The sequence below is a fragment of the Netta rufina genome (genome assembly GCF_964035555.1).
Source record: "Netta rufina genome assembly, chromosome: 17".
Taxonomy (NCBI): domain Eukaryota; kingdom Metazoa; phylum Chordata; class Aves; order Anseriformes; family Anatidae; genus Netta; species Netta rufina.
In genome coordinates this window covers 11,805,037-11,829,697 of record NC_140141.1, presented here as the reverse complement: position 1 = coordinate 11,829,697, position 24,661 = coordinate 11,805,037, and the positions used below count along the sequence as shown (strand labels likewise).

The 24,661-nt window shown below is 63.5% G+C and overlaps 1 protein-coding gene across 3 annotated transcripts; it reads left to right on the top strand.

The window, feature by feature from the left end:
• SMTN (smoothelin) lies at positions 1 to 24,661 on the top strand (the record flags this gene model as incomplete). 3 transcript variants are annotated; one of them, XM_084297577.1, is made up of 21 exons in its annotated part: positions 1 to 51; positions 6,477 to 6,637; positions 6,891 to 6,984; positions 7,154 to 7,232; positions 7,340 to 7,671; positions 8,833 to 8,935; positions 9,204 to 9,517; positions 9,738 to 9,801; positions 10,927 to 11,004; positions 11,326 to 11,739; positions 12,745 to 12,836; positions 16,579 to 16,818; positions 16,959 to 17,034; positions 17,344 to 17,508; positions 18,374 to 18,436; positions 18,590 to 18,653; positions 19,061 to 19,231; positions 19,309 to 19,432; positions 19,510 to 19,661; positions 21,042 to 21,212; positions 23,651 to 23,780. In XM_084297577.1, 20 exons carry the CDS (start codon positions 1 to 3, stop codon positions 21,184 to 21,186), a joined length of 2,982 nt encoding a protein of 993 aa, XP_084153703.1. In that variant the 3' UTR covers positions 21,187 to 21,212; positions 23,651 to 23,780. The 3 variants fall into 3 exon arrangements, with proteins under 3 accessions (XP_084153703.1, XP_084153702.1, XP_084153704.1); XM_084297576.1 differs by lacking the exon at positions 21,042 to 21,212 and having other exon boundaries at positions 23,651 to 24,661; XM_084297578.1 differs by lacking the exons at positions 17,344 to 17,508; positions 21,042 to 21,212 and having other exon boundaries at positions 23,651 to 24,661.

Below are 24,661 nucleotides of genomic sequence, written 5' to 3'. Positions count from 1 at the left end.
ATGTCCCAGGAAAATCTGCTGGGTATGGACGAAGGGGCGCTGAGGAAGCTGGTGAGTCCCCCCCCGCCGCCGGTGGAGAGCTTCGGTGCGGGGCTGCGGCCGGCCCCGGGGTTTTTTTTGGGGGGGTTTGGGGGGGATCGGTGTGTGCCCCGTGTGTGCTCCAGCCCTGGGGCTCCGGTAAAGGAAGAGAGAGGGATCGGGGGTCCCTCTAGAGGCCGGGGTCCTCCCGCCGGGTGGGAGAGCTCCTGCTCCCGTATCCGTGAGCTGCAACCCGCGGGGCTCCGCAGCTTGGGAAGTGAGTGGGATGAGTGGGATAAAGGCATGCCTTGGCCCCAGGGAGCGGGGTCGGGAAGATTTGGGCCCTACCTGGCAGAAGGGGGGGGTCTGGGCACGAGGGAGTGCTAGTGATAGTCCGCTTCTTGCCCCATTGTTGGCCTTTGGAGACCCCAGCCCTCCTGCGCTGGCCTCTGCTCGCACCCGTGCCCAGGCTGTAACATCTGCCTGGTGTCTCTGCTGCCTTGGCTGGCAGCTCCAAGCCGAGATGTTTCCTGCTGCCTCCTCGATTACCTGCTCGGTGCCAGGCGGGGAAGGTGCTGTCTGCTTTATCTGGCTTAGGTCTCCTCTTCCTCTCTGCCCCGAGAGCTGAGCCCTTCCCAGTCTCGGCCGCTTGCCTCCTGTGGCGGTGCTGTGCCGGGCATCCCGGCAGCGGTTGGAGCAACTTCCCGAGAGTCCCCGCGGAATTTCTGCCCTGTTCAGCTCGAGTCCCCCAAGAGAAAGAGCAGGAGCTGAGCACTGGGTGCGCTCGTGGGCCGTTAACACTCATGTGGCCCAAAAGCAGGAGCGGGGTTGTCACTTGCTCAGACAGGGGACACCCCAGCAGGATGCTGCGCTGCTTAGGACAGGCCAATGCCTTCCCGCTGATTCAGCCTCCCCAAAGCTGATCCCCTGCTCTGTGAGCTCGGGGCTGGGGGGCTTCCTTTGTGCCTTGGCTGAGCACAGGGTAGCCCGGGAGCAAGCGCTGGAGCAGCACTGGGGAATGGTGAGCAGCAGGAAGCTGAGTCAGCTTGGAAAGAACGTCTGCGGGGAACAGGAAAAGGTCGGGGTGCTGGGGCAGCGCTAGGGAACTGGGAACTGCACCTCTGGGGGCAGGGGATCGGCGTGGGGGCTGTACTGCAGAGAGCTTCCCACCCTGCCTGCCTCTGGGTGACAGCTTGCAGACCTGCCCCCTGTGCTCACCAAGGCGAGAGAGAAGGCAAGAGGGGTGTAAGGGCTCGGAGGGAGCTGTTGTACAAGGCAGTTGATGCCAACAGCGATCCCTGAGTCTTGCTGTGTGCTAAGATCATGCCTGTGCTAGCCACTCAGGGTTTTATGGCTCCTACTGCTCGCTCCCTGTGCACCGGAGGAGCTGCTGTGGCCAGCAGCATCCTTGAGGAAGGAGCTGGCTGGGTGGAAGTGTTGCTCACAGGCTGAGTTGTGCTTCAGTTAGAGAGCCCACCGCTGCCCTTGAGATGAAGCATGGGTCAGAGGGTGACCCTAGAGATGTGGGAACGGGGGGTCTGGGTTTCTCCCCATCCTGCCAGTGCCCTGGCTCTGCTGCTTCCCACTCGCTGAGCTCTTTGGATTGATGCAAGGCCCCAGGGGTGCTGGCAGGGAGGTGGTTGAGTGTCCAGATGGAGCTGGGTCCCTGGCCTGCCTAGCGAGGCAGATTTCACCCAAGCAGCAAGCAGTGCTTCTCCCTAGGGCTTTCTTCTTCTGAACCAGATGGGGTTTTGCAGCCTGTGGTGGGGACTGGTGCCTTCAATCTGCAGCAGACTGTTTGTGCGTGCTGCTCCCAGGCCAGGCAGGTGTCCAAGGCAGAAGCTGCCCCCACCTCACCCTGTGATTCTGCTGCACGCAGGCAGAGCACGGATGCTCCTGGGGCTGTGGACAGGTCCATGAGCAGAGTGTTTTTCGCCGTCCTGCTGCAAGCTGTGAGGCTGCCCCTCCATCCCTGGCTGCTGTGGCTTGTCCCCTCCTCCCTGTGGCTGTGGGGGACTCCGGAGGATGGCCGTTTCCCCTATGCCCTCAGATTTCCTCCTGCCCTGGCTGCACCCAGCCTTGCAGTGGCTGTTTGTGGTGGGTGCAGGTCTCCCCGTGCCTCTGCAGAGCGGGCTGGGGAAAGCCCGTCCCAAGCTCGTGTGAGGCGGGGAAGGATTTCTTTTTTTTTTTTTTTTTTTTTTTGGTTAGGTTTTGGCTCCACTCAGCTGGAAGAGGATTAGCCCATATAAGGGAAAACTGCCTGCCTCTCCCACTGCTTCCTCCTCACTCCTTCGCTCTCCCTATCCCTCAGCTTCTGTCCTGTTCTCCTCCTCCTTTCTCCCAGCAAATGAGCTCCCAGCAGCAGCCTGGTGTCCCTGGGGGTGCTGCTGCGTGGGGACCAAGCGGGCTGGGCCAGGAGTGACCAGGGGAGCCTCTGCCACCCACCTGGCTCCCACGGGCTCCTTGGAGGAGCCTGGAGCAGATGCTGGCTGGCAGGGCAGCTGTAGGGCTGGTCTTTTGATGTGTGGCTGGAAGCAGTGGGGATTTTGGAGTTCTTGGAGCCGTGCCGAGCACCAGGCTGCGTTCTGCTGGCCCTGGACTAGGGGACACCCCCCTCTCATAGCCTCTCCAGGTCTCTCAGGATGGTTAATTAGGCAGGCAGGATGCAAATCCCTTATCAGGTAGAAGCAGGGGTAGGGCAGGCTTGAGCTAGGGAAGTCACAGGCATGAGGAACCCTTCTTTTTACATCCGACAGCCTTTAGGCAAAGCTGCTACAGCCCCAAGGAGCTTTTGCATCCCCGCCACCCGGCTGTCCTTCCTGTTTCCTCTGCCTGGGAGGCAGTCGTGCTCTCCACATCCTCCCAAAAGTGACAACAGCGGGGCCGTAGGGGACACTTTAGGGGCGAGTGGCACTTGATGGGCGAGTGGCACCTCTGAGGATGCGCCTGGCTCCTGTCCCCAGAGCTGAGCCATCCCCATGGCCGAGCTCCAGCCCGCTCAGTGCCCCCTCTGTGCTCAGCCTCTTCCCGGAGGTGGGTGGATGCAGGGCTAATTGCGGGGCTGATTGCGGGGCTAATTGCAGCCCTCTGCTGGCGGGCCGGGGCTGAGGCTGAGGCGAGGCTCTGAGCACCGCCAGGCTTGGGCATCATCAGGAAGGCAGCCCAGGGGTGGCTTTGCCAGCGCCCTGCTCACAAAGCCACTTTGTGTGTGTGTGACGAGGAGGGCGTTTGCTCGCAACCGTTAATTTGCTGCTGGCTGGGCAGGGCCCGTGGGGCCCTGGCATGTCCCGAGCTCCGGGCTTGCTCTTGCAGCCTGGGCCGGGCCCCGTGGCCCCTTCCCACCCCTGGCTCCAGCTGTGGTTTCCGGCACTTTTCCCCTCGCTGCTGGCCACGAAAGCCTCCGGAGCCGTTTGTTTGCCTTGCCCTGGCTCTGTGCTGACGTGGGCTTGGGATGAGGCTCCTTCTGCTGCTCCGCTGCCATCTCTCCTGCAGAGGAAAGGCGTGCTGAACCCACCGGGACCCAGCTGCAGGTCAGATCCCATCCGGAGCCTCCTGGGCAGGGCAGAGCCTGCCCGGTTGTCCTCCTTCCCTCCCTTCTGTCCAGCAGTGAGTTCCCTCTCGACTTCATCTTTCTGAGCGGCAGCTGGGGTGCTGGAGGCAGGACACCTCTAGAAATGCTGCTGCCCGATTTCTCTTTGCCTTTCACCTCTACCTTGCTGTGGGTTTGTCCCCAAGAGAAGCCAAGGCTGCTCTGAGGAGGGTGAAGCTGGGGTAACACTGAAAGAACTGCAGGGGGGCTGTCGGGCATGCTTGGGGGTCAGCAGGGTGTCCTCTGTGCTGCGATGAGAACCACGCTGTGGTCCTGTAGGAGCCATGGAGCTGCCTTTGCACCACGGCTGTGAGGCTCTGAGCCTCCTGTGCTGGGTGCCAGGGCCAAGCAGCGTGCAGCCAGCAGTTTATTTAGCGAATGGTGCAGGCTTCCACCTCTCAGCATGGGGTGGAAGAGAGTTTTTCTGTCCTTACGGCCTTTGCACAGCTGCAGACAGCCTCGCTTGTCGCTGTTCATCCCCATCCTCCTCCAACCCCCTGCCTCAGGTCCGTGAATGTACCTCAGAGAGCATGCAGGTCCCTGTTTTTTTGGCTCATTGCTCCACCTGGCTCCTTGTTTGGGTGTGATCAGTGCAGGCCACATCTCTTCCCCTGGACCCTTGGCATCACCTTGTGCACCTTGAGCTGGGTTCCTGCCTGGCTGGGCAGCACAGGGTGACCCCAGGATCCCTCCTGCTGCCTTGAGGGCATCTCGTCTGCAGGGGCAGAGGCTTCTCCCACCCCAGTGCAGGCAGCAGGGAAGCTGTCTGTGGCTCAGGGCCTGCCATGGCAAGGGCTGTGCGGCTGTAGGATGGGCTGGGGCTGGCCCTGCTGCCTGGCCCGATGCTGTTACGGCTCCACGTGGTGCACAGCTCGCTTCACTCTGTTCCAAGACCCGAATTCTCTGCTGCACGTGGAGCCAGCAGAAAAAGACCTGCCCCCTTTGTAAGGGATGCAGCTCTCCTCCATTCAGGCTTGGGGTAGAGCTGCTGCTGGGGAATGTGCACAGAGCGAGCTGGCCAAAGGGTCTCCAGCTTTTCTGGGTGCTTTTTTCCATGAAAAAAAGTGCCAAGAAGTTGCTTGGGGGAGTCCCCACTAAATCTTTCCTGTCTCTAGGGTGCCCTGCCTGTTATCCACGTGGGGAAAGGCCCCACTGCTGGTGGCTTTGTCCTCGCAGCAGCTTCCCAAGGGTGCTGGCAGCAGCCCGGGGCAGGCGAGCACAGTTTCAGAGCTCTGATAGGAAATGGGAGGCCCTGCGGATGGAGGGGCCGATTTCCTCCCTGGGTGTCCTGCCCTGACACTCCCCGTGTCCCGGGAGCGCAGCAGCTCTGGATCTTCCCATCTATTTCCCTGCTCTTGTGCCTGCAGAGGTGCAACCTCCAGCTGAGAGCCCCCAGTCTGTGGGGTAGGGGTCACGGTGTGGGGCTGCAAGCCCCTGGCTTTGCCCAGGAGGAGGATGCTGGCGCTGTGCAGGACGTGACAGCTGGTTGCAGCCTGCTGATATCAGCCTGGTGGCCCAGCAGGGGGTGCCAGGAGGGAAATGGGAGGGAGAACTCATGCTTTGAGCTGCTGCCTCTGAGGTGAGGAGGCAGAGGGGAGCCTCTGCCTCTTAACACCGCGTGTCCCGTGCTGCCTGGCTTTGCAGGGTGGCCCTGAGGGTTAGCAGCCTGGAGGTGCAGCCATCTGGGGGCTTCCCAGAATTGTCACTGAGCTGTCCAGGTACCTCGTTTCCAGCTGCCACTGGGGCAGTGCAAGGCAGTTCTGTTCCAGGGTCCTCAGCCTGGATGGAAATATTCCCCCCAGCCCAGTGCAGGGAGGAGAAGCTGGAGAGCGATGGCTCTGCTAGGAGAGCCCGTGCTGGGAGCTGCAGGGTGTGCAGCAGACCTGCAGTGGCTTGAGGCTCTCCCCTGGCTCGCTCCAAGCTTGCTGTGCTGCTCGAAAACCTGGCTCAAGCGCAGATGGGCTCAGCTCAGGGACAAAAGCTGGTCTTCTCGCTCAGCTGTGACCCAAAGCCTCCGTGCTTGGCTTGGTGGCCTGGTGGTGTCCTGTGGGACTGCAAGGAAGGGGACCGATGCTCTCGTTCTGTGCTGTGGATGCTGTGACTCACAGCATGCTGGGGCTTGATGCTGACAGCAGCTGCTGTGGGTCACAGGGTTTATTTTTAACAAGCTCCATGGGAAATCACCCCCTCGGTTCCCTCGCTGGGAGCCAGCACTGCTCCTGATGTCCCGCCGCGGGAAGGCAGCGAGGCTGTGTCTGCCGTGCCTGACCTTTCCCCACAGGTCTGGCACCCCGTGCGTGGACATGGATTTTGCTTTGGGGTAGATCCTGCTCTTGGATTGGGCTCCAGGAGCCACCTGCCATCCCTTGGTGCTGCCGGAGGGGAGTGACGAGCCCGCCTGGTGCTGGATGTGCTGGGGGGACCCTTTCTGAGGGGGATGCTAGAATCCACTGCGCCAGCACCTCCCAGTGAGATGGGTGGCTATGAGAGAGGGGTCTGGGCAGCCTCTGTGCTGCTGTGGGGGGCAGGAGGGCTTGCCCCCGTGCTGCTGGCATGGGAGGGCAGAGGACTGACCCACAGGCCACTGACGGGTGCCATGCGCCCCATCTCCTTGCTGTGCATGGTCCCAGCCGTGGTGCCCAGCTCCCTTCCTGCATTTTCAGCCTTGTGTGTCCCATCCCATGCCAAAGCCAAGCTATTGCTGTCCCTTGAGGGGGGAGGGGGGTGCCCTGCTCTGCCCTGTGTAGGGCCAACAGTGCCAGGCAGTGTGTGCCGCGCGCGTGGGCCGAGCAGGACAGACGGCCCCATTGTACGGCGCGTGGGCAGCCCGGGGGGGAGCACAGCACCAAGCCCTGCCCTGTCCTCCCAGCTGGAGGCCACGCTGGACCTGGCTGAGCGGCGCCGCATCCGCTCGGCCATCAGGGAGCTGCAGCGACAGGAGCTGGAGAGGGACGAGGAGGCACTGGCATCCAAACGCTTCCGACCCGAGCGCGGCAGCCACCGGCAGGACAACAAGGAGAACTGGCTGCGGTGAGTACAGCCTGGGGGGACCACGCTCATCTGCACCCTGCTCCTTCCTCTTTGGGGCTTTAACAACGCCTAAACCCTGCTGTAGCTGGTCCATACGCTGATGGGTGCGGGGCTGGGAGCAGCCTGGCACCGGGTGGCTGCGTGCGCGGGGACCCCATTGCCCGTGGGGTGTTGTTGGCTGTGTGGTGCTTTGCTCCCCAAGCACCCACCGTGGCTGCCCGCTGGCTGCTCTGATGCCCCGGCCCCTGTGCAGGTCCCAGCAGCTGGAGGAAGAGCAGCAGAAGGCTCTGGCTTCCCTGTCCCGGGAACTTGAATCAATCACCGATGTGGAAGAGCTGACAAAGCTGGTGAGTAGCTGCTGCTGGGGTCTGGCCCGGCCCTGCCTAGCCCCTTACCTCGAGGTCGGGGTGGTGTGGGGGAGCCGTGGGTCATCAAGGCTTCCCTGCTCCCCACCCTGGAGAGCCTGCGGTGGGAAGGTCCTCCCTGTGCCTCACTCCTGGGTCTTCGCCTCTGCAGCTGCGAGCAGCCAGCGAATACGAGGAGCGCAAGCTCATCCGGGCTGCCATCCGCAAGCTGCGGGCTGAGGAAATCGAAGGTGAGGTGTTCTCCCTGTGTCTCCGCCAGGGCAGGCTGCTACACCTACCCGAGAGGTGCTGGGATGTGGCCAGCACCTTCCTAAACGCCTTCTTTGCTTTCATTCAGCTGCAACCCTGGCTGGTAACGTGCGGAGCAACCGGAGGCACGGCACCGAGCCCCCAGCCGTGCCTGCAGAAGGCAGCCAGAGGGATGATGCTGAAGCGCCAGCTCTGTCTGGGAATGGGGAGAGCAGCCAGAGAGGAGACTCCGAGCTTCCAGCTGCAGTGAGGAGCGTGGACGACGGCTGTCAGGGCAGCACCGAGGCCCTGGCTGTAGGCAGGAGCGTGGAGGACAGCCAGGGGGGTGATGCTGAGCAGCCGGTGCTGGATGGGACAGAGGAGAGCAGCCACGGTGGAGATGCTGACCAGCTGCCTGCTGAGGAGCCTGAATGTCCTGTGGTGAGTGTGCAGGGTGCTGCTAGTGGGGGAACTGCTGGACATCTCCTCACCCTTTTCTCGGGCTCCAGTGCTAGCCTTCTGCGGGCAAAAACCCCTATGCATATGTGGCTAACTTGCCTTAGGGGACTGGAGCAAGTGCCACTGGGGGTGAAGCAGGGCTCTGGGGGGGCCTGGGGACGCTGGGGATGTGGCTGTGCCTGGTCACAGGAGCACCCAGGACACCGGTACAAGCTGTGACCAGTGTCAGACGTTGCCCTGGCCCAGGTTCAGCTGGGCCTGTCCAGCAGTTGCTGCTGCAGCTGGCCACCCTTTCCCCACACTGGCTGTCCCTGCTCACCTTCAAGGGGCCCAGGCTTGGTCTGGAGCTAGGCTGGAGCCCACCGGTGATGACTCTTCAAGTGGGGAAAGGTTGAGCTGGTGGTGCAGGCAGAGGGCCAGGGCCAGGAGGAGTGGGTGAAACCCCAAATTTCCTGCCTGGCAGTGATGCCCCTGTCTGTGCAGGGGCATTTCCCGAGCAGCCAGTGGGGCTGTCCCACTTTATCTGGCCAATTTCTCCAAAATCTGAGGCATTTCCTTTAGACAGAGTCCACAGTGGGGTACAGGGTTGAGGACAGGTTTCTCCTGTGAAACTTTGGAGCGTGGTCCCCTTTCTGCCTCCCCCCATCCTGGAGTTACACCAGGATCTGAGCCCGTGTCACCCCGGATTCCTTCTGCTCTATTGCTGTGGGGCTCTCTGGATACCTGGAGATGAGGAAGCAGGACAGGGGCACGGGGCAGAAACTGTCCTCTCCTCCCACCTCCTGCGATCAATGCTGGACGAGGCTGGCCTGCTGCTGTGTCGTGAACAGGCAGCAGGAGGCACAAGGGGACCCAAGAGGAGCTCTGTGTCTTGCTGCCTATCTCAGGGGTGCTGGGAGCCCTGGGGATGGTAGGAAGGAGGGCTCTGATCACATTCCAGTGCACACAGCATCCCTCCAGCCTGCCCACTGCTGCCTGCCTGCCCTCTGACCCCAGGCAGCGCTGCAGCAGGTTGCCAGCAGCCAAATGTAGTCTGGGGAAGGCAGTGGAAGCAGCAAGGTGTAGGGACGCTTGTCCCCAATGAGCCTTCTGGGGTGGGGGCAGCTGCAGGCATGGCTGGGCTCTTACCCCGACTCTCCCCAGGCCCACGAGCAAGACGCATCTGTGGAGCAGGAACATGGCCAAACGGAGACGCAGGAGCTGAACAGCCAGCAGCTGAGAGGGCCCCAAAAACCCAGTGCCCAGGGTGAGTCCGTGTAAATGCCATTTACCCTAGGCCCAGCCCTACCCAGGCTCCTGCTCGGGGTATGGAGCAGAGTCTGGGAGCGTGGGGAAAAGTGGGGTGTTAGGGGGAGTAGGAGGATGGAGAGTTATGGGGTGGAGGTGGGGGAAATCCCCTTAAAAGCCCAGGCTGGCTCAGAAAAGCTATTTGCCTGCTTGGGCTTTTGGGAGTGGCGATGCTGCACAGGCAGCTTGAGGTTCCCCTGCATGGAGCCCATTTTTCTCCCCTGTAGGCACAGCCTCGGGAGCCCTGGTGATCCTAGACCTGCACCCAGCCCCGGAGCCTGCTCCAGCCCCGGAGCCTGCTCCAGCCCTAAAGCCTGAAGACCACCCCACGGAGCTGGAGCAGGTCCAGCCATGCACCCAGCGCGTGGCCGAGTGCGAAGTGCAGTACCAGGCCTCCTGGAAAGACAAGAGCTCCAGCAGCCACTCTGCCACGCAGGAACCCCACGCTGAGCAGCTGGAGACCCCACGTGGCACGGGGCAAAGCCGCCAGGCACAGCAGCATCCCCAGCACCAGCCCTCTGCCGTCAGCCAGGGCAACCAGGTAGAGGAATGCTGGCATAAGCTAGAAACCACTGAGACCATCTGCCCCCAGGTCCTCTTAGCAGGGGCTGGAGGTGCCACACATTGGAGGCAGCTGTCACAAGGGTGGTCCCAGTGCTTGCCCCTGGGGGCTGTGACTTGCCAGGGGGTTTGGGAGCCCAGGGGGGCTGCATGTTGGGTCGTTCCCCAGCTCACTGCGCTGCCCCTTTCCCCTCCTGCAGTTTGTCATCTGCGTGCGAGGCCAGGCGTCGGGGAAGGCTGTGAAACTGGAGGAGAAGCGAGCGGGTAAGGGCAACCCTCGACAGGGCGATGTGGAGCAGCTCGGGCAGGAGCTTCCCCCAGCAGCGGGTGCCAGCACCCTGCACAGCGCCAGGCCTCGCTGCCCCAGCCCTGCCCTTGCAAGCAGCCGCTGGCCCCGTGCTGGGGAGGACGCCTGGGAGGATGGATGCGCTGCCCTGCTTGGGGGCTGGGCCTCCCCAGAGCTGCCACCGAGTCCACGGGTCATGAGCCCTGGGAACGCGACTCGGGGAGAGGAATGCAGCAGCTGGAACCGGCCAGGTCAAAGGGACATTGGTGGCTGGTGACTCTGTGCCACCTGGCTGTGGGCCTGACCCCCTTCCAGCTGCTGTGGGGCTGGCCCAGGCCTTGGTCCTGGCGGTGGGGTGCCAGGCGCGGTGTTTACAAGTCCCCCAGCTACTGGCCGGGCTGCTGCAGGGCCATGAAAGGGAATCTGCGCCTGCAGTAAACCCCGGCCTTTTGCATTCTTTGTCCCAATAAGGCTGGGAGCTGAGCACCCGTCTGGCCCCAGCACCCCACCCCCCCCACCCGGGGCTGTGCTCGCTGGCCTGTCCGGGAGCTGAGCACCGCTCCGGGACCTCCTTGCCTGGCTGAGTCCTCTTGGCAGCCTTGAGAGATCGCGGTGGGCAACAACAGATGCCCTGTCCTGCTGCTGGGAAAATCCTTCCCTTCTGCTGTGCCAGGAGGAAATAAAGAGTGAAAATGAGCTTGCAGCCCCAGGCACCCTGAAGGTCAAGTCCCTGGTGGTGGTTGGCCTGGCGAGTAGGCCACCCTCCTCCCCATGAAGCCAATGCTGGGCTGGCCCGGCTTTGACAGGGTCCCACAGGGGCAGGGATGATCCCAACTTCTCAGCACAGCCCCCAGGTTCTTGGTGCCCACCCGGGTGTGGACACCTTGGTCTTTCCCTTCCCTTTCCGTGCTATAAGTCTGCACTGCAGGGTGACCTGCAGGTGCCAGTGAGTTTTGGTGCTGCACTTTGGGCAACATGGGGTGACGGGGGTGCTGTGCCCGTCGGGGGCAGCTGAGAACACAGCCCTGTGCTGTGCTCACCCTCTGCTCCCTTCCTCTTCTTCCTTGCATATCTGGGTCTGCCTGGCTCCTCTCCAACCGCAGCGCCCACCCGGGACGCAGTGAGGACCCCGGCTCGCCTGAACACTCACCGCTGGGAGCAAGCATCGGCTGGCCGCGTGGGTAAGGTCCCCGTGGTGGCTCTTTTCTCTCCGTGCTTCCCTGGGGAGGGGGGGGAAGGTGTCCCGGCAGCAGAGCCCAGGCAAGCGAGGAGCTTCGTGGTGGCACGATGCCGCCTGCACGTTTCCTCCAGGGGGGCAAAACGCTTGGTGGGGACCCCTCGAGGGCAGCACCCGTGGTGGTGGCGGTGGCGTGGGCGTGGGCGTCTTGGGGTCAGCGTGCATGCGGCGGGGGCACCCTAAGGGGCTGCGTGCACGGGTGGGACACTCGACGGGATGCTCGGCCAGCCCCCCGGGGCTGACCCGGCTGCGCTGTCCCTCGCAGAGCCCAGCCCCGACGGCCCCATCCAGCGCTCCTCCTCGGTGCGGGAGCGCGCCCAGCGCTTCGCCCCGGCAGCCCCGACCCCATCGGGTGGCCCCGAGGGGGCGGGCGGCGGGGGGGGGCGGGCCGGGCCCGCCCAATTGCAGCGGGGACCGCGCTCGGCCCCGTCGTCGGGGATCGCTCAAAACTCGCGGGGCGGCGGCGGCGGCGGAGGCGCAGAGCAGAGTCCGGCCCAGCCGCCCGCAGGCCCTCGCCCCGTCGGCTCCGGCACCGGCTCCGGTTCTGCCACCGCCGCCGCCGCTGCCCACGACGGCATGAAGACCTACTTCACCATCGAGATCAAGGATGGGCGCGTGCAGCCCCTCACGCAGTCCCTCACGCCCCGCGTCGTGGCCGCCCCCGGCAGCCAGCGGGCAGGTGGGCACCGGGTGGGGATGTGTTGGGGGCAGCTGGGGACCCGCTGGGGGTGGTGGGTGTCGTGGGGGGGGACAGCAGGGAGCGGCCGTAGGGGCTGCAGGATGTGCCGGGAGGGTTGATGCCCCGAGGGGCGATGTGAGCAATCGAGGAGGTGCCAGGGGCTGGTGGGCACCAGGGAGCGGGTGGAAACCAGTAAGCAGAAGGGTGGCAACTGGGCGTGTGGGGTAGACCAGTAGGATAGGTGGGCAGCAGCAGGCAAGTGAGCACTGGTGGGATTTGGGTGCTGGTGGCCAGAAGGCTGAGCATGGGCTCTGCCAAAAGATTAGACCCTGGCAGGGAACGCCCAGCCTGCTCAGCACGTCCTTGTGCTCGTAGGCCATCTGTCCCCAAGGTCTGTCCCTGGCCCTGCTGTTCTGCCACACTCCCTTCCATGCCCATGGTCCTTGCCCTGTCCCCACAATCTTCTTGTCCCTACAGTTTGCCCTGACCCATCTGGCCCCAAAACACCAGCCTATCCTTGCATCCTGCCCAGTCCTCTGCCCCATATCCGTGCCACGTCCCCATAGACTTGCCATCTCCCACTGGCCTAAGTAGCCATGCATCATCCCATTCCCGTCGCTGCACGATGCCCAGTCCAGCCCTGCCAGCCTGCACGAGGACATTGCTGGCTCAGGATGCTTCCGCGTGTTCTCCCGGGGCTGTCCCTCACGCCAGGGAGTCTTGGCCACAGATGGAGAGCTGTGGAAATTGTCCTTCTTAGGGGGGTTAGGGCGTGCTGGGATGGTAAAGGGGGGCCTGGCTCCCCCCTCCTGCAAGAGCTCCCACATTTATCAGCTGTCCCCAGAGCCCTTTCCGTGCACCAGAGCTCAGCGCCCTGCTGCCGAGGCAGGATGCACACAGCAGGCAGACAGCCTGGCAGGGGCCGGAGCTTCTCCCCAGCCATAAGTGCAGGGCTGAGCCTGCCAGGCTGGAGCAAGCCCCGAGTACCCGTGGCTTCCTTTGCAGAGCTTACCCTGGGGCTTAGGAGCACCCCCATCCGCATCACCACCATCCCCGGCGGCAGCAGCAGCATCTGCATCAGCAGCAATGTCGTCAAGGTGAGTGTACCCAGGTGGTGTCCGAAGGGGCTGGGTGCCACCGGGCTGTGCCTAGCTCGGGCACGGCGTGCAGGGTCCTGGGCGTGGGGTGGGGAGCAGCCGTGCTGTTCTGTGGGTCGGGGCAGGCACCTGTCTGTGGTGGGATGAGCTGGAAGCTCCAGCTGATTTTTCTACAGGTGGGGGAGCTTCTGGGGTCTGCGTGTAGATCAATGTCCCTGGACTGATGAGCCCTGAGCGCTCCAGTCTGTGCCACAGCGTATACAGGTGCTTGGGGTGGGGGTAGGTGGAAGGCTTTTGTGTGTCTCTCCCTCTGATCTCAGAAACCTCTTAGGGTGGTGGTAGCTCAGCCACCCACCCCTCTGTTTTCCGTCCTGGGAATGGAGCTTGGCCGTGAAGCAGCAGAGCCTGTTGTGGCAAACACCTCTAGGGGCTCTGCCCCTCGATCTGCCGTGGGGCAGTGGGCTGGGGTCTCACCGATTCCTCTCTCTGTGCTCTCAAGCTGTGCCTACCTGGCACACAGGGATTCTTGGGTACAACTGGAACCACCACCTCTGCCCCCCGGCTCAGCTCTGGGGGGAGATCTGAAGGCAGCCCGGGGTGCTGGGGCAGCAGGGCTTGCGCAGGGCGATGGGTCGGAGGTGCCCAAGAGGCAGTCCGGTGTGTGCAGCTCTTCAAGTGCTTTTATCTGCTCTTGGCCATCTAGGGCAATGCGAAGCATGCGTGCACGCAGTGGCATTGGCAGAAGCTGGGATGTCAGGAGCAGCGCTGCCTCTAACTCATGGCCCTCCGAGGCTGAATGCCAGCCCTGCCTGCCTGCTTCTGAGAGTATGGCAGCGCCGGTGGCCGGAGCGTTGCTTGCTCGTGGTGGGCTCAGCCCAGCCTTTGCCTCTGCCAGCATGAAGCAGGCAGTGCCTGCAGCCTGGTGGGGGCTGGCTGCAGATGTTGCCTGCACCAGGATGCAGCTCCTGCTGTCCGGGGGCAGCTTACTGCCCGCGGAGGATGACTGCCCTGTGCTAACGCGCTCGCGCAGGCTTCTCCCCAACGGCCCGTCAGCTCTCATTAAGGTATTAGCAGTGCTGCCGTGCCGGGAGGGGGGTGCTCAGGACACTTCAGCTGCCCGGTGGCAGACGCAGCTTCCAGGTGTGCTGCGAGCGGGCAGGGAGGTGGAGGAGGAAGAGGCTGTGCTGCCCTCAGCCCTGCCAGGTAGGGGTCAGTCTGAGGGGACCCGTGGTGTGCGTGGAGCTGGGGGACAGTGGCTGCTGTGGTGTGCACCTCTTGCTGGCATGCTAGGGGTGCTGGGGGTGCTTGGTGCGTGGGGACCCGGCGTGCCATCCGGCTGCGTGCTGTGAGGGGAGATGGGTCCCCCCCGTGGGGTCCCACGGTCACAGCTGGTGGCACAGGACCCCACACCCTCACTGGCCTGGAGCTGAAGAGGTTTGTGTTTCGTGGGTGATGTGGGACGGCGTCCTCAGCAGTGGCAGAAGGGACAAAGGAAGGCAAAAGGTGGTCCCTCCCGGTCTCTTGAGCTACCAGGGCTGTGTGCAGGAGGGGCTGTCTGCATGCAGCATAGCAGCACGGCTGGGGTGGATCATATGGGGCTGCTGCCTTTGCCTGCCTCCCTTTACAGCCCAGGGCTCATCCCACAGAGCCCCAGCGCCACTTGGCCATGACAGCACCTACAGACATGAAGGGTGCCATGGGCTGGCAGAGGCAGGACCCGGTTTCCTGCAGCAGCTGCCTGGCACCCACCCTGCCCCACGGTGTCATTCCACCCCCCCGTCCCCGTTACTGGGCCACCTGGTCCCCCAGGGCCTGGAAATCCTTCCAAGTGTCAGCGCCTGCCTAAGCACCCCTGCACGGGACCCCCGGCCGCTGCGACAAGAATAGCCGAGCCGGCGTGTGGAGCCGGGCTGGTCTCCAGCTGGGGGGGGGTGGTGCCCCCGAAGCTCGTATAAAAAGCAGGAGACAGCTGAGAGGGGCTCTCGCCGCAGCGCCCGCAGCCCTGGAGCCCACCGGCACCATGCCGGGGGCCAGCCTGGAGGGCCTGGCTCAGGCTGGGGCTGCCGAGCTGGAGGAGCTGCGGTGGGAGCTGCAGGCTTTCGGGCGGGCAGTGGAGGGGCAACTGGAGCAGGCGCTGCGGCAAGTGCAGCCCCTGGCCCGAGCCCTGCATGACCTGGAGGAAGAGCACTTGGTGCTACGGGCAGAGCTGGCGCGCCTGGGCCGCCGGCTGGACGTGCTGGCCTTGTGGCTAGGGCCGCAGGAGCCCCCGGAGAAGGACCTCAGCACCCTCTTTCTGGAAGCACAGGACCCTTGCGCTCACTTTGAGGGCACCGAGGAGCCCGGCAGCCCCGTGGCCCATCCACCCACATTCTCCAGCACACGCCAGCAGTCAACCGTGCACCTCTCCCGGAGCAACAGCTTTGTGAGTGTGAGCAGGGCTGGTCCGGGCTCCAGGCGGCTCCCAGCCTGAAGGGGGGGAGGCATTTTGGGGGAGGAGGGTGGCACTGTCCTGACCTGGATCTCCGTGGACTGTGGGGCTGAGAACGCTGAGCTGAAGCTGGAGCCCCCAGGCCAAGCGGGTGCGGAGCCGGGGGGCCGAGCAGAAGCCCTGGGGGCGAGGGATGGCAGCAGGAGGGCCTGCGAGAGTGGGTGTCTGGAACGGGCAGGCAGCGTCACCGGGATTAGCTGCGATTGTGGCTCGCCGCTGTGGGAGGCTAGCACCGGGCAGGGCCCCGAGCCCGAGCCAATGGTGCCTGCCTGCTTTGCATTGCTGGCGTGCCAGCCGCAGGGCGTGCTGGCTGCTGCGGGGCAGCTGTCGCAGCCCCCGTGCGGGCTCGTGTTGCGGGCTCGAGTTGCAGGCATCCTCTCGCCCTGCGCTGGCCCTGGGCTCTGCGCTGCTCCTGCCACACTTTGGGCTTTGCTATAGGGCGCGGGCGTTGCTGGCCCCGGCCTGGGTTGAGCGGGGAGCCGGGTGCCAGCAAATGTGTGCCTGCCTGCCCCACGCCTGGCAGGGCCATGGGACGGGGCCAGGTGTGCGGTGGGGCTGCCTCGGTCCCCCGCTGACACCTCCTGCCCACCGCCTCCAGGCCCTATTCTGGGCCTGGACAGCTGCCTGCGGCACATTGCTTGGGGGTCGCGCTGAAAGGGACTTGGCATCCCGGCTGTGCTCCCGTGGGGGCTGAGCTGGCCTAGTTCCTGAGCAGGGATGACAGGGAGGCTCTTGATCTGCTCCACAAGCTCTTCTTTACACTAAGTCCCTTAATTCCCTGGAAATCTCCTTGCTGCTAATGGTGCGCACTGGCCTTGCCAGCACCTTGCCGGCTGCGAGGCACCAGGCGTGGTGTGGCCCAGCCTGGTCCCTCTGGGTTCCCCCTTGCCTTGCTGGAGGCCCTGGTGGCTGTGGTGGGTCGCGGACACCCCCAGGCTGCGGTGGGAAATGTCTGGGGACATTTCAGCAGCCAGAGTAGAAACAGATAAGAGAAAGCCTGGAGTCTCCCAAGGCACGGTGGGCTGTGGTGTGCTGAGCTGGGGGTCGTGACGCTCCCCTGCCTGCCTTGGTCACTGCTGTCATGCACAGAATCCCACCAACTGTGAGTTCTTACACCACGCAGCACGTCTCCTCCACGGTCCCTGCCGCCTGTGGGACTGTGCAAGCAAAAAGGCTCCTGGGGAATTTGGGCCCCGAGCAGCCCGGCGGGCAGCAGGGCTGGTGAGGCTCAGGCGTGTGGCACTGTCCTTGCAGATGGAACCAGACGTGGTGGAGCAGCCCCAGGCGCCAAGGCTGGTGGAGCAGCCCCAAGCGCCAAGGCTGGTGGAGCAGCCCCAGGTGCCAAGGCTGGTGGAGCAGCCCCAAGCACCAAGGCTGGAGCCAGAGCTGCCCAACGGCATGGAGAAGGTCCAAGTGAAGGAGGTGGAAAAAAGGACCAAGCTAAACGTGGAGGAGCTGAACAGGATCGAGGATGAGGACGTTCTGGATAAGATGGTACTTCCTTCACCGTGGTTCGCTCCTGAGGGTGGTGCGGGCTCCTGAGAACAGGATTCGGCCTGGGGTGCGAGGGGTCTCAGAACTGGGCTGGAGAGAAGAGCAGAAGGGAAATGCTAACCTCCCCTTCCCCCCTGCAGCTGGATCAGACGACAGACTTTGAGGAGCGACGACTGATCCGTAACGCCATGCGGGAGCTGCGTCAGCGCAAGCGAGGTATCTGGCAGCTGCTGGGCCTGCTGGATGGCGACCCGTGGTAGACACGGGGCTGCAGGGAGGGCTGGGGTGTGTGGGGCTGCTGTTAGCCACAGAGGTGTTGCAGGTGGAGCCAGGAGGAGGCTGCCTGAGCAGGGGCATCTTGGTAGTAAAGATTGAAGGTGTTTTGTCTTCTGCTGCACCCCTGGCCTTGCCAGGCTGGTCCTGGGCTGGCTGCAGCTGGCAAGACCCTGGGATGGCTGGGCCCATGTCCGTCACCCCTTGGCCCTCGCCTCTTGCTGCTGGTGCCATCTCACGTGTGATTTGCAGACCAGCGGGAGAAGGAGCGGGACCAGAGGCTGCAGGAGATGAAGAGCCAGGCTACAGCGGGCAGGGCCGGCCACACCACCGAGACCACTACCACACAGAGCTCCCAGTCGGCCGATGGCTCAGCCCGCAGCACTGTCACCAAAACAGAACGCCTCATCCAGTCTAGTAAGGGCAGGTCTGGCAGAGCAGGAGCCTTGCTTGCTTGGCTCTGCAGGCGTGTTGGCCATTTGGGAAGCTGTGCCGAGAGCTTTTTTTCCGGTGCTCTGCTGCCAAGGCTCGCCACTGTTTCTCTCTCTGCCACTCTCTCCACTTGCCCTGGATCTGGCCTGAGCTTACCGTCTTCAAGGACCCCCGGCATTTCCATCATCAGCCCAGCCTGTGGTGTGCACGGGGCCTTGCAGAGCCCTGGGCAGGGTCCAGCACAGAGACCCAGGCACCTTCTGTCGCTCTCCCTGTGCAGGGAGGTGACACTGTGGGTGCATGGGGTCAGCTGCACCCTGGAGAGAGCAGAACCTTGGTTTAGGGCCAGGTTTTGCTGCCTTCCCTCTGTTAGCCTCCTGCTTCAGGAGGACGTGGGTGTCTCCTGGCTCTCCCAGAGCCTGCCTGGGGCCTGAGCTTTAAGGGTTCAGTTTTAGTGCCTTCCTACCTGATCTGTACTCCCAATCAGTGTTGGCACAGGCCTTGTCTGCTCTCTGCACCTCAGGACACTTCTGTCACCTACACCTCTTGCTGTCAGCATCACTGGACGTGCTGGTGAACTGAAACTGAGAGTTGCTCCAGCCGTCCTGCCTCCCTGCTCCTTCACCTGGCCTCTCCACTCTGCCTGGTCTCTGCTGCCTGGAGGGCACATGCCATCTGTCTGGCCCTTCTTGTCTGTCCTGGACGTAGCTGTGCCCCTTCCTCCCACTGGCTGTCCAGGACTTCTCCCTTTCATGCTCTGTGGACACAAGGGTGCTTTGCGGCAGTCAGTTTCTGTGGGTGCTGCTGTCACTCCGACCCAGCTGATCCCTCTTTGCCTTCCCCCACGCAGATGACGGCACCAAGACTTCCCGTACAACAACCATGGAGTCGAGTTATGTGAAGAGAACAGACAGTAAGAGCTTTTGCTGCCCCTTTGTGCTGCCCTTTTTCCACGGCATAACCACGGGGGCATTCCTACCGCAGAGCATGCCGTGGAGAGCCCCTCAGCCTGCCCAGTTCTGTTTCTTTCTGCTCCTGCCTGAGGCCTCTTTCTCTGTCTTTGCAGACGGCAGCAGCACATTTGTTCAAACCAAATCATCCTACAGCTCCTCTTCCAAGAAGACAGGCAGGTGAGTGCTGGTGCCTCTGCAGGGCCCTCACCGGCCCAGCAGCAGGACAGATAAAGCAGTCTGTGTCAGCTGTCTGGTTGCACACTCTTTGTCCAGCTTGTGTTGTCCCCATATGGGGACACCCCCAAAGCCAGCAGTCACCTCCCATTCCTTGATGCACATTCACTTTCTCCAGTGGTCCTCACAGCAGCAGCCTGGGGGTCCTCTTTGTGGGCAGGAGGCTGGGTGGGAGCCCTCCCTGAAGGAAAACTCACAGCGCAGAGTTCTGCCACCTCCACATTCCTGGGGCAGAACCAGTGGGGTGGTCTTTGAGCTGCCAGTGATGACAAGGGTCTGAGGACACTGCGTGCGCTTCCCAGGGCTGCATGCATCACCTTCTGCACTGACTCTTTGTCTGTTGCTTCCAGCATCTTTGACCGGGAAGATGAGACTGCCTCAAGGCAGAGCAGTCTGGCAGCGCTGGAGCGGCGCCAGGCTGAGAAGAAGAAGGAGCTGATGAAAGCTCAGAGCCTGCCCAAGACATCCGCCTCACAGGCTCGCAAGGCCATGATTGAGAAGCTGCAGAAGGAGGGTGGAAGGTGAGGACAGGCCAGGCACGGGACAGCTGGAGTGGTAAACATCACGTGTGTGTTACCCTCTGTGTTTTCTCCCACAGCTCTCCGAACCCTGCGGCGGCACGCACAGCCGTGCAGCGCTCCTCCAGCTTCGGTGTTCCCAACGCCAGCAGCATCAAGCAGATGTTGCTGGACTGGTGCAGAGCCAAGACCCGGGGCTATGAGGTCAGTGCTACCTTCTCCCCATCCAGGGCCAGGCTGGGCTGGTCACTGTGCCCCTTGGTAACTCTCCCTCCCCACAGCATGTGGACATCCAGAACTTCTCATCCAGCTGGAGCGACGGCATGGCCTTCTGTGCTTTGGTCCACAACTTCTTTCCAGAGGCTTTTGACTACAGCCAGCTCACACCCCAGAATCGCCGTCACAACTTCGAGGTGGCCTTCTCCTCTGCAGAGTACGTAACTCGTGGTGCTGTGTCCCGTGCTCAGGGCAGCTCTCCTTGCTGACTGGGCAAGGAGGATGCAGGCAGGGCAAGAGCAATGGCTCTAGAGGAGCTGGCTGTGCCCCGGGCTCAGCACCCATCAGCATTGCTCTCCTGTGCCATGCAATGAGGTTGGGACACTGGGAACAGCGGTGCCTGGGTGTGCAGAGAGGCTGGTACAGCCCAGCCTGGTGCGGAGCTGGTGGGCACGCGGTCTGGGCTTCCTGGGTGTGGGGCAGAGGACCCAAAGCCAGGGCAGGCTCTGCGAGGCATGGCAGCAGCTCTGAGCTTGCCCTGCTGTGCATAGTACGTCCTGTTCCAGGGTGCTGGGTGAGGGACTACAGCACTTGGGGAGCTGGGACCGGGGAGCTGGGTTTGTACGTGCCAGGTGCCTCCTTCACAGTTGTAGGGGCTCAAACACCATCGCAGCTTCTCAAGTCTCTTCCCTCCCCCTTTTGCTTCTGGTTTTCCTGGGTGCTGAGAGACGGGAGCGCGTCCAGCTGGAGGGCTGGAAGCCAGGCCCTCTCTCCTTCCTTCTGTCTCTCCTCCCATCCACTCCTCTTCCCCTCCAGCACCCTGCTGGCGGCTGCCTCAGGGCAGGATCAGGCAGGTTTCAGAGGGGGTCCTGTCCCCGCCTGCCCTGGCGGGTGCTCAGTGCGGCAGCATGAGCTGGGAGCTCCCGGGAGCTCCCGTGGTGCTGTTTGGTGGAGCAAGCAGGAAACAGGGGGCCGTCTATCTGGGTCTTGGCGCTCCTATTAATAGACTTTTTGCCTTAATTGGGGACCGGTACGTGGACTGAGAGAGCCATCGATCTCTCCGGCCTGGAAGCCAGGTGGCCTCTCATCCTTCCTCCTCCTCCAGCTCTTGTGAGCATCTTCTCCTGAGCTTCCTGCACCAGGGCTGTACCGTACAGTTCCAAGCGGAGCTGGGCAGGAGGGCTGGGCTTGCCTGGCCCTCCCGACCAGTCTATATACGAGCTATATAGAACACTGCTCCGCTCTGGAACCTGCTCCCCGAGCACCAGGCGCGCCAGAACACCTCACTCCCTCCCTCCTCTGTCTTGTTCTGTCGTTCCCTCTGGACCTCACGCCTGTCCACACTGCTCACCTGCCCCTACCCTTCCGTCCCCCGCTTGTGAGACCTGGCCCCCAAATCTCACTTGAATGGCCTTGGAGCGTGGCGGTGCCTGGACCTGTCCCGCCCTGCATCGTGCACCCCCAGAGCATGCGAGAGCAGAGCAACGTCTGCCCGAGGAACGGGAACTGCATTGATATGTCTCTTGTTTTCTCTCTTTCTCCCCCTCCCCGACTGGGCTGCGGTCACTGGCTTGCCCCTCTCTCTCCCTGCCCCCAGGAAGCACGCAGACTGTCCGCAGTTGCTGGACGTGGAGGACATGGTCCGGATGCGCGAGCCGGATTGGAAGTGTGTGTACACATACATTCAGGAATTCTATCGCTGCCTGGTCCAGAAGGGGCTGGTAAAAACCAAAAAGTCGTAGCCCATTTTCACCCCCCGGGAGCGATGGTGAGAACCTTGCTGTCAAATTAACCACCCCCGCACCCACCTGCCCGCGTCCTGCAGCTTGGCCATGTGCTGGGCAGGAGGGCCCGGGGAGCTGCGGCTGGGGGAGAGGATGGGGGATGCTGGTGGGCGAGGGTCAAGTTCTGGTGGTGTTTTTTGGGGCAGAGTCGTGGCCCTCTTACCAGGAGCAGGGTGGAGGGCAAATAAGCCCTCCTCTCTGCTTTCAGAATAGCTCTAGGGGTGTGGGGGGGAGATGGTGGCCGTGGATGGGAGCGTGGCAGCCGGGGTGGGGGGCGATGCTTCTCCAGCCGCAGGGGTCTCAGTGGGAGCAGTGCTGCTGGGGCTCTTCCCTGGCCTCCTGCTCACCAACCCCAGCCGGGTGCTGAGCGTTTCACCCGTAGCAGTTGTGCCCAGGTGAGGGGTGAGCACCCATCGCCCCCTAACCTCTCCCCCCAGCCCCACCGCTTGCGTTTGCTGCTGCCTCCTCGCCCCCAAATATCAGGGCTGCCCGCCCTGGCCGGGTGGAGGCTGATGTGGGGTCAGGCGTGGCAGAGGATGTTCTCTCCCTCCCCTCCCCCTTGCCAAGGTGCTGCCTGCTCTTATATGGGAAAGAGAGGGGAGCCTGGAAAGTGTGACTCAAGGCTCCGGTCCTGCCTCTTCTTGCACTGTTTGTGCCTGTTCTCAGGGGCATCCCAGCTGGCGCTGGAGCCTCCTCTCCCCCGGCTGCGCACTGCACGAGCACACCGAGGCCCAAACAATGCCTTTATAAGGACAGAGACTGTCTCCCCGTGCTGCCTTAGCTTTTCCATCACCCTTTGGGACTGGGCCCACGGTTGGGCTGGCGGTATAACAGGGGCCTCCTGTGACCAGGCGGGTGCTTTTTCCAAGGCCCTGAGCATGGCCCCCCTGGGCTGCTGCTGGATCACGTGGAGGGGTTGGTGCTAGCCAGGTCCTGGGCTCGGGGCCCGCTGCTTCCCTGGCCTTTTGAGTTCCAGCTCTGCAGCGGCCCTGCAGCGCTGACCTAAGGAGCAAGGCAGAGAAGCAGGTCCCCAGCACAGCTGCTGGGCTGGCCTGAACCCCCCCCAGCATGGCTGCAGCACTCATGAGGAGCCCAGGAGCTGGGGAACTCTCCTTGAGCCTGCTGCTCTTTTCACCCCTACCTCCCTGCCCAAGGGCTGGCACCAGCCGTGGTTCTGCTCTGTGCTGTACCTGTGCCAGACCCCGGTCCCCCCCTCCAGGTACTGTGCCGGGGGTACTGAAGCATGCAGCAAATCCGGGTGGGACTCTGCAGCTTGGCGCAGGGGGGAGAGGACTGGGGGAAGGGTGTTGCTGAAGGGTGTCAGCCAAGCTGTCTGATCCTCCCAGTAGGGTTGGAGCAGCCCCAATGAGCCCCCTTCTTGGCTCAGCCTGCACCACCACTCAGCCACGAAGCCAGGCCTGTGTAGGCACTGCGGGACCCTGGAAGCATTTTATCTCCAGCCCTGATCACTGCACGGAGGTCCCAAGTGAGGCTGTGTTCCATGCCCAGCCTTAGGCTGAGCTTCAGCCTGCTCCTCCCCAGCCCTGGCCTCAGCATGGGGCTGTTATTTTGGGTCCCATCACACAGCCTGCACTGCTGCCCAGCTGGGACTGGTGGGAGGGGTGCTGGGAGCTGGGCAGGCAGCAGGAGCTCTGCTCTGCTCCTGGGCACCCCCCGGCCACCCCTAAACTCTCAACAGCCTGGGATGGGGTGGGATGGGGTGGGAGCTGGCCCTACTCCCCTCTGTACCTGACCCAGCGGTGCCAGCAGCCCCCGAGGCTGAGGATCTGCCTGGGGCCTGGCAGGGTGGGAGCCCCAGCTCAGGGCTTGGGGTGGCGCTGGGCACTGGGAGGGCTGTGGGATGGCAGGGGCAGGGTGCTGGGGGCTGGCTGGGGTGCTGCTCACGGCAGAGGGGCAGCGTGAGCTGGCAGCAGCTGGAGAAGGGCCCAGCACAGCCCTTGATGCAGCAGATGTGGCCTTGGCTGTGGGGTAGGAGCAAAGGGCAGTGCGGGATAGGGACACTCCAGCAGCTCCTCTGCAGCCAGGCAGCCTTTGCCTGGATCCGTTGTGAAGGCAGCGGGATGCAGGGCAGGCACGTGCAGCTCTCTGCCAAAAAGGCAGCAGCGTTAGCTGAAGGAGGAGGGCAGGCATGCCCACAGGGGCTGGGGGGGTGACTGCAAGCACTGAGAGCAGGGCAGGAGCTGGGGCAGGGTGTATGCGGGTGGCAGGGGAGCACGGAGACAGCAGGGGTGAGCGGTGCCTGCAGGCTGCCCGGCCTCGGAGGCGGCAGGAGGGGTAGGATAAGGGCACGGAGGGCAGGGTGAGTCCAAGGACAGAGGGACCCAGCGCTGGCGGACCCCATCCCAGTCCCCTGCAGGAAGGGGCAGCCCGCCCAGCCGTGCTGAGGCCTGCGTCTCCACAGGATGCTGGCAGACTGCGTGCCCCTGGTGGAGGTGGAAGACATGATGATCATGGGGAAGAAGCCAGACCCCAAGTGCGTCTTCACCTATGTGCAGTCCCTCTACAACCACCTGCGTCGCCACGAGTTGCGCATGCGGCAGAAAGAGTGCTAGAGCCTGCCCTGGCCTGCAGCTGCCCGACACCTCACTGCCCCCTCCCCGCAGGGACGCTGGTGTGCGGAGGAGCTGCTGCTCCGCTCCAGAGGCTGGCGGGAGGGCCTGGAGAGGCTGCGGGGCTGGTCCTGGGGAAAGGGGGGGGGGCTCCATCACTTGGGTCGCCCCCTGCTTCGGCCTCGCTGGAGCTCCTCGGTCGGCCTCTGCCCGGCTGAAGGCGTGGGCAGGGCAGGACAGTGCCAGGCGGGTGCTGCCCAGGATGCCACCCTCCCTGCAGCCAGCTTGGTTCTCCTCCTCCCTACCCCCCCGCCATGCTCTAGCGTATTAAGTTATTTGTTTTCAAAGGAATTGTTTGTATGTGGGCAGTGCCCCTGTTTCCCAGGGAGGCTGGGGCATGGTCGTGCCCTCGGGCCCTGAGCCAGCGTGGGTCCACGTAAGTGCAGCTCAGCCCGCGGACCCCCCTCCAAGAACCGGGTCCCTGGTGGGCACTGCTGGTTTTGGTACCTCCATGAGGCAGAGCGCCTTGGTCTCCAGGCAGCCCGAGAGCGGTTTTCCTGGCCCCCCTGCAAGGAAGCCAGCCTCTCTGCCCACCACAGTCCCTGCTTGGTGCCACCTCTCCGGGATGGCCCCATGCTGACACCCTGCTTCCCACTGCACTCACGTGCCCAGGGCACTTCCACGGCAGGGACCTGCAGCACCCACGTGCTGGGGAGCTGGAGGGGAGCAGGGAGGGCGTGAGGGGCCAGGGCCAGGGTCTAGGCAGCCCCCGTGCTCCTCCCCAGCTCTGGGCACGTTGTGCTCAGTGCCACTCACCCCTTCATCACCGTCTACACCTGCGTTGACACGTGTACCAACACCAG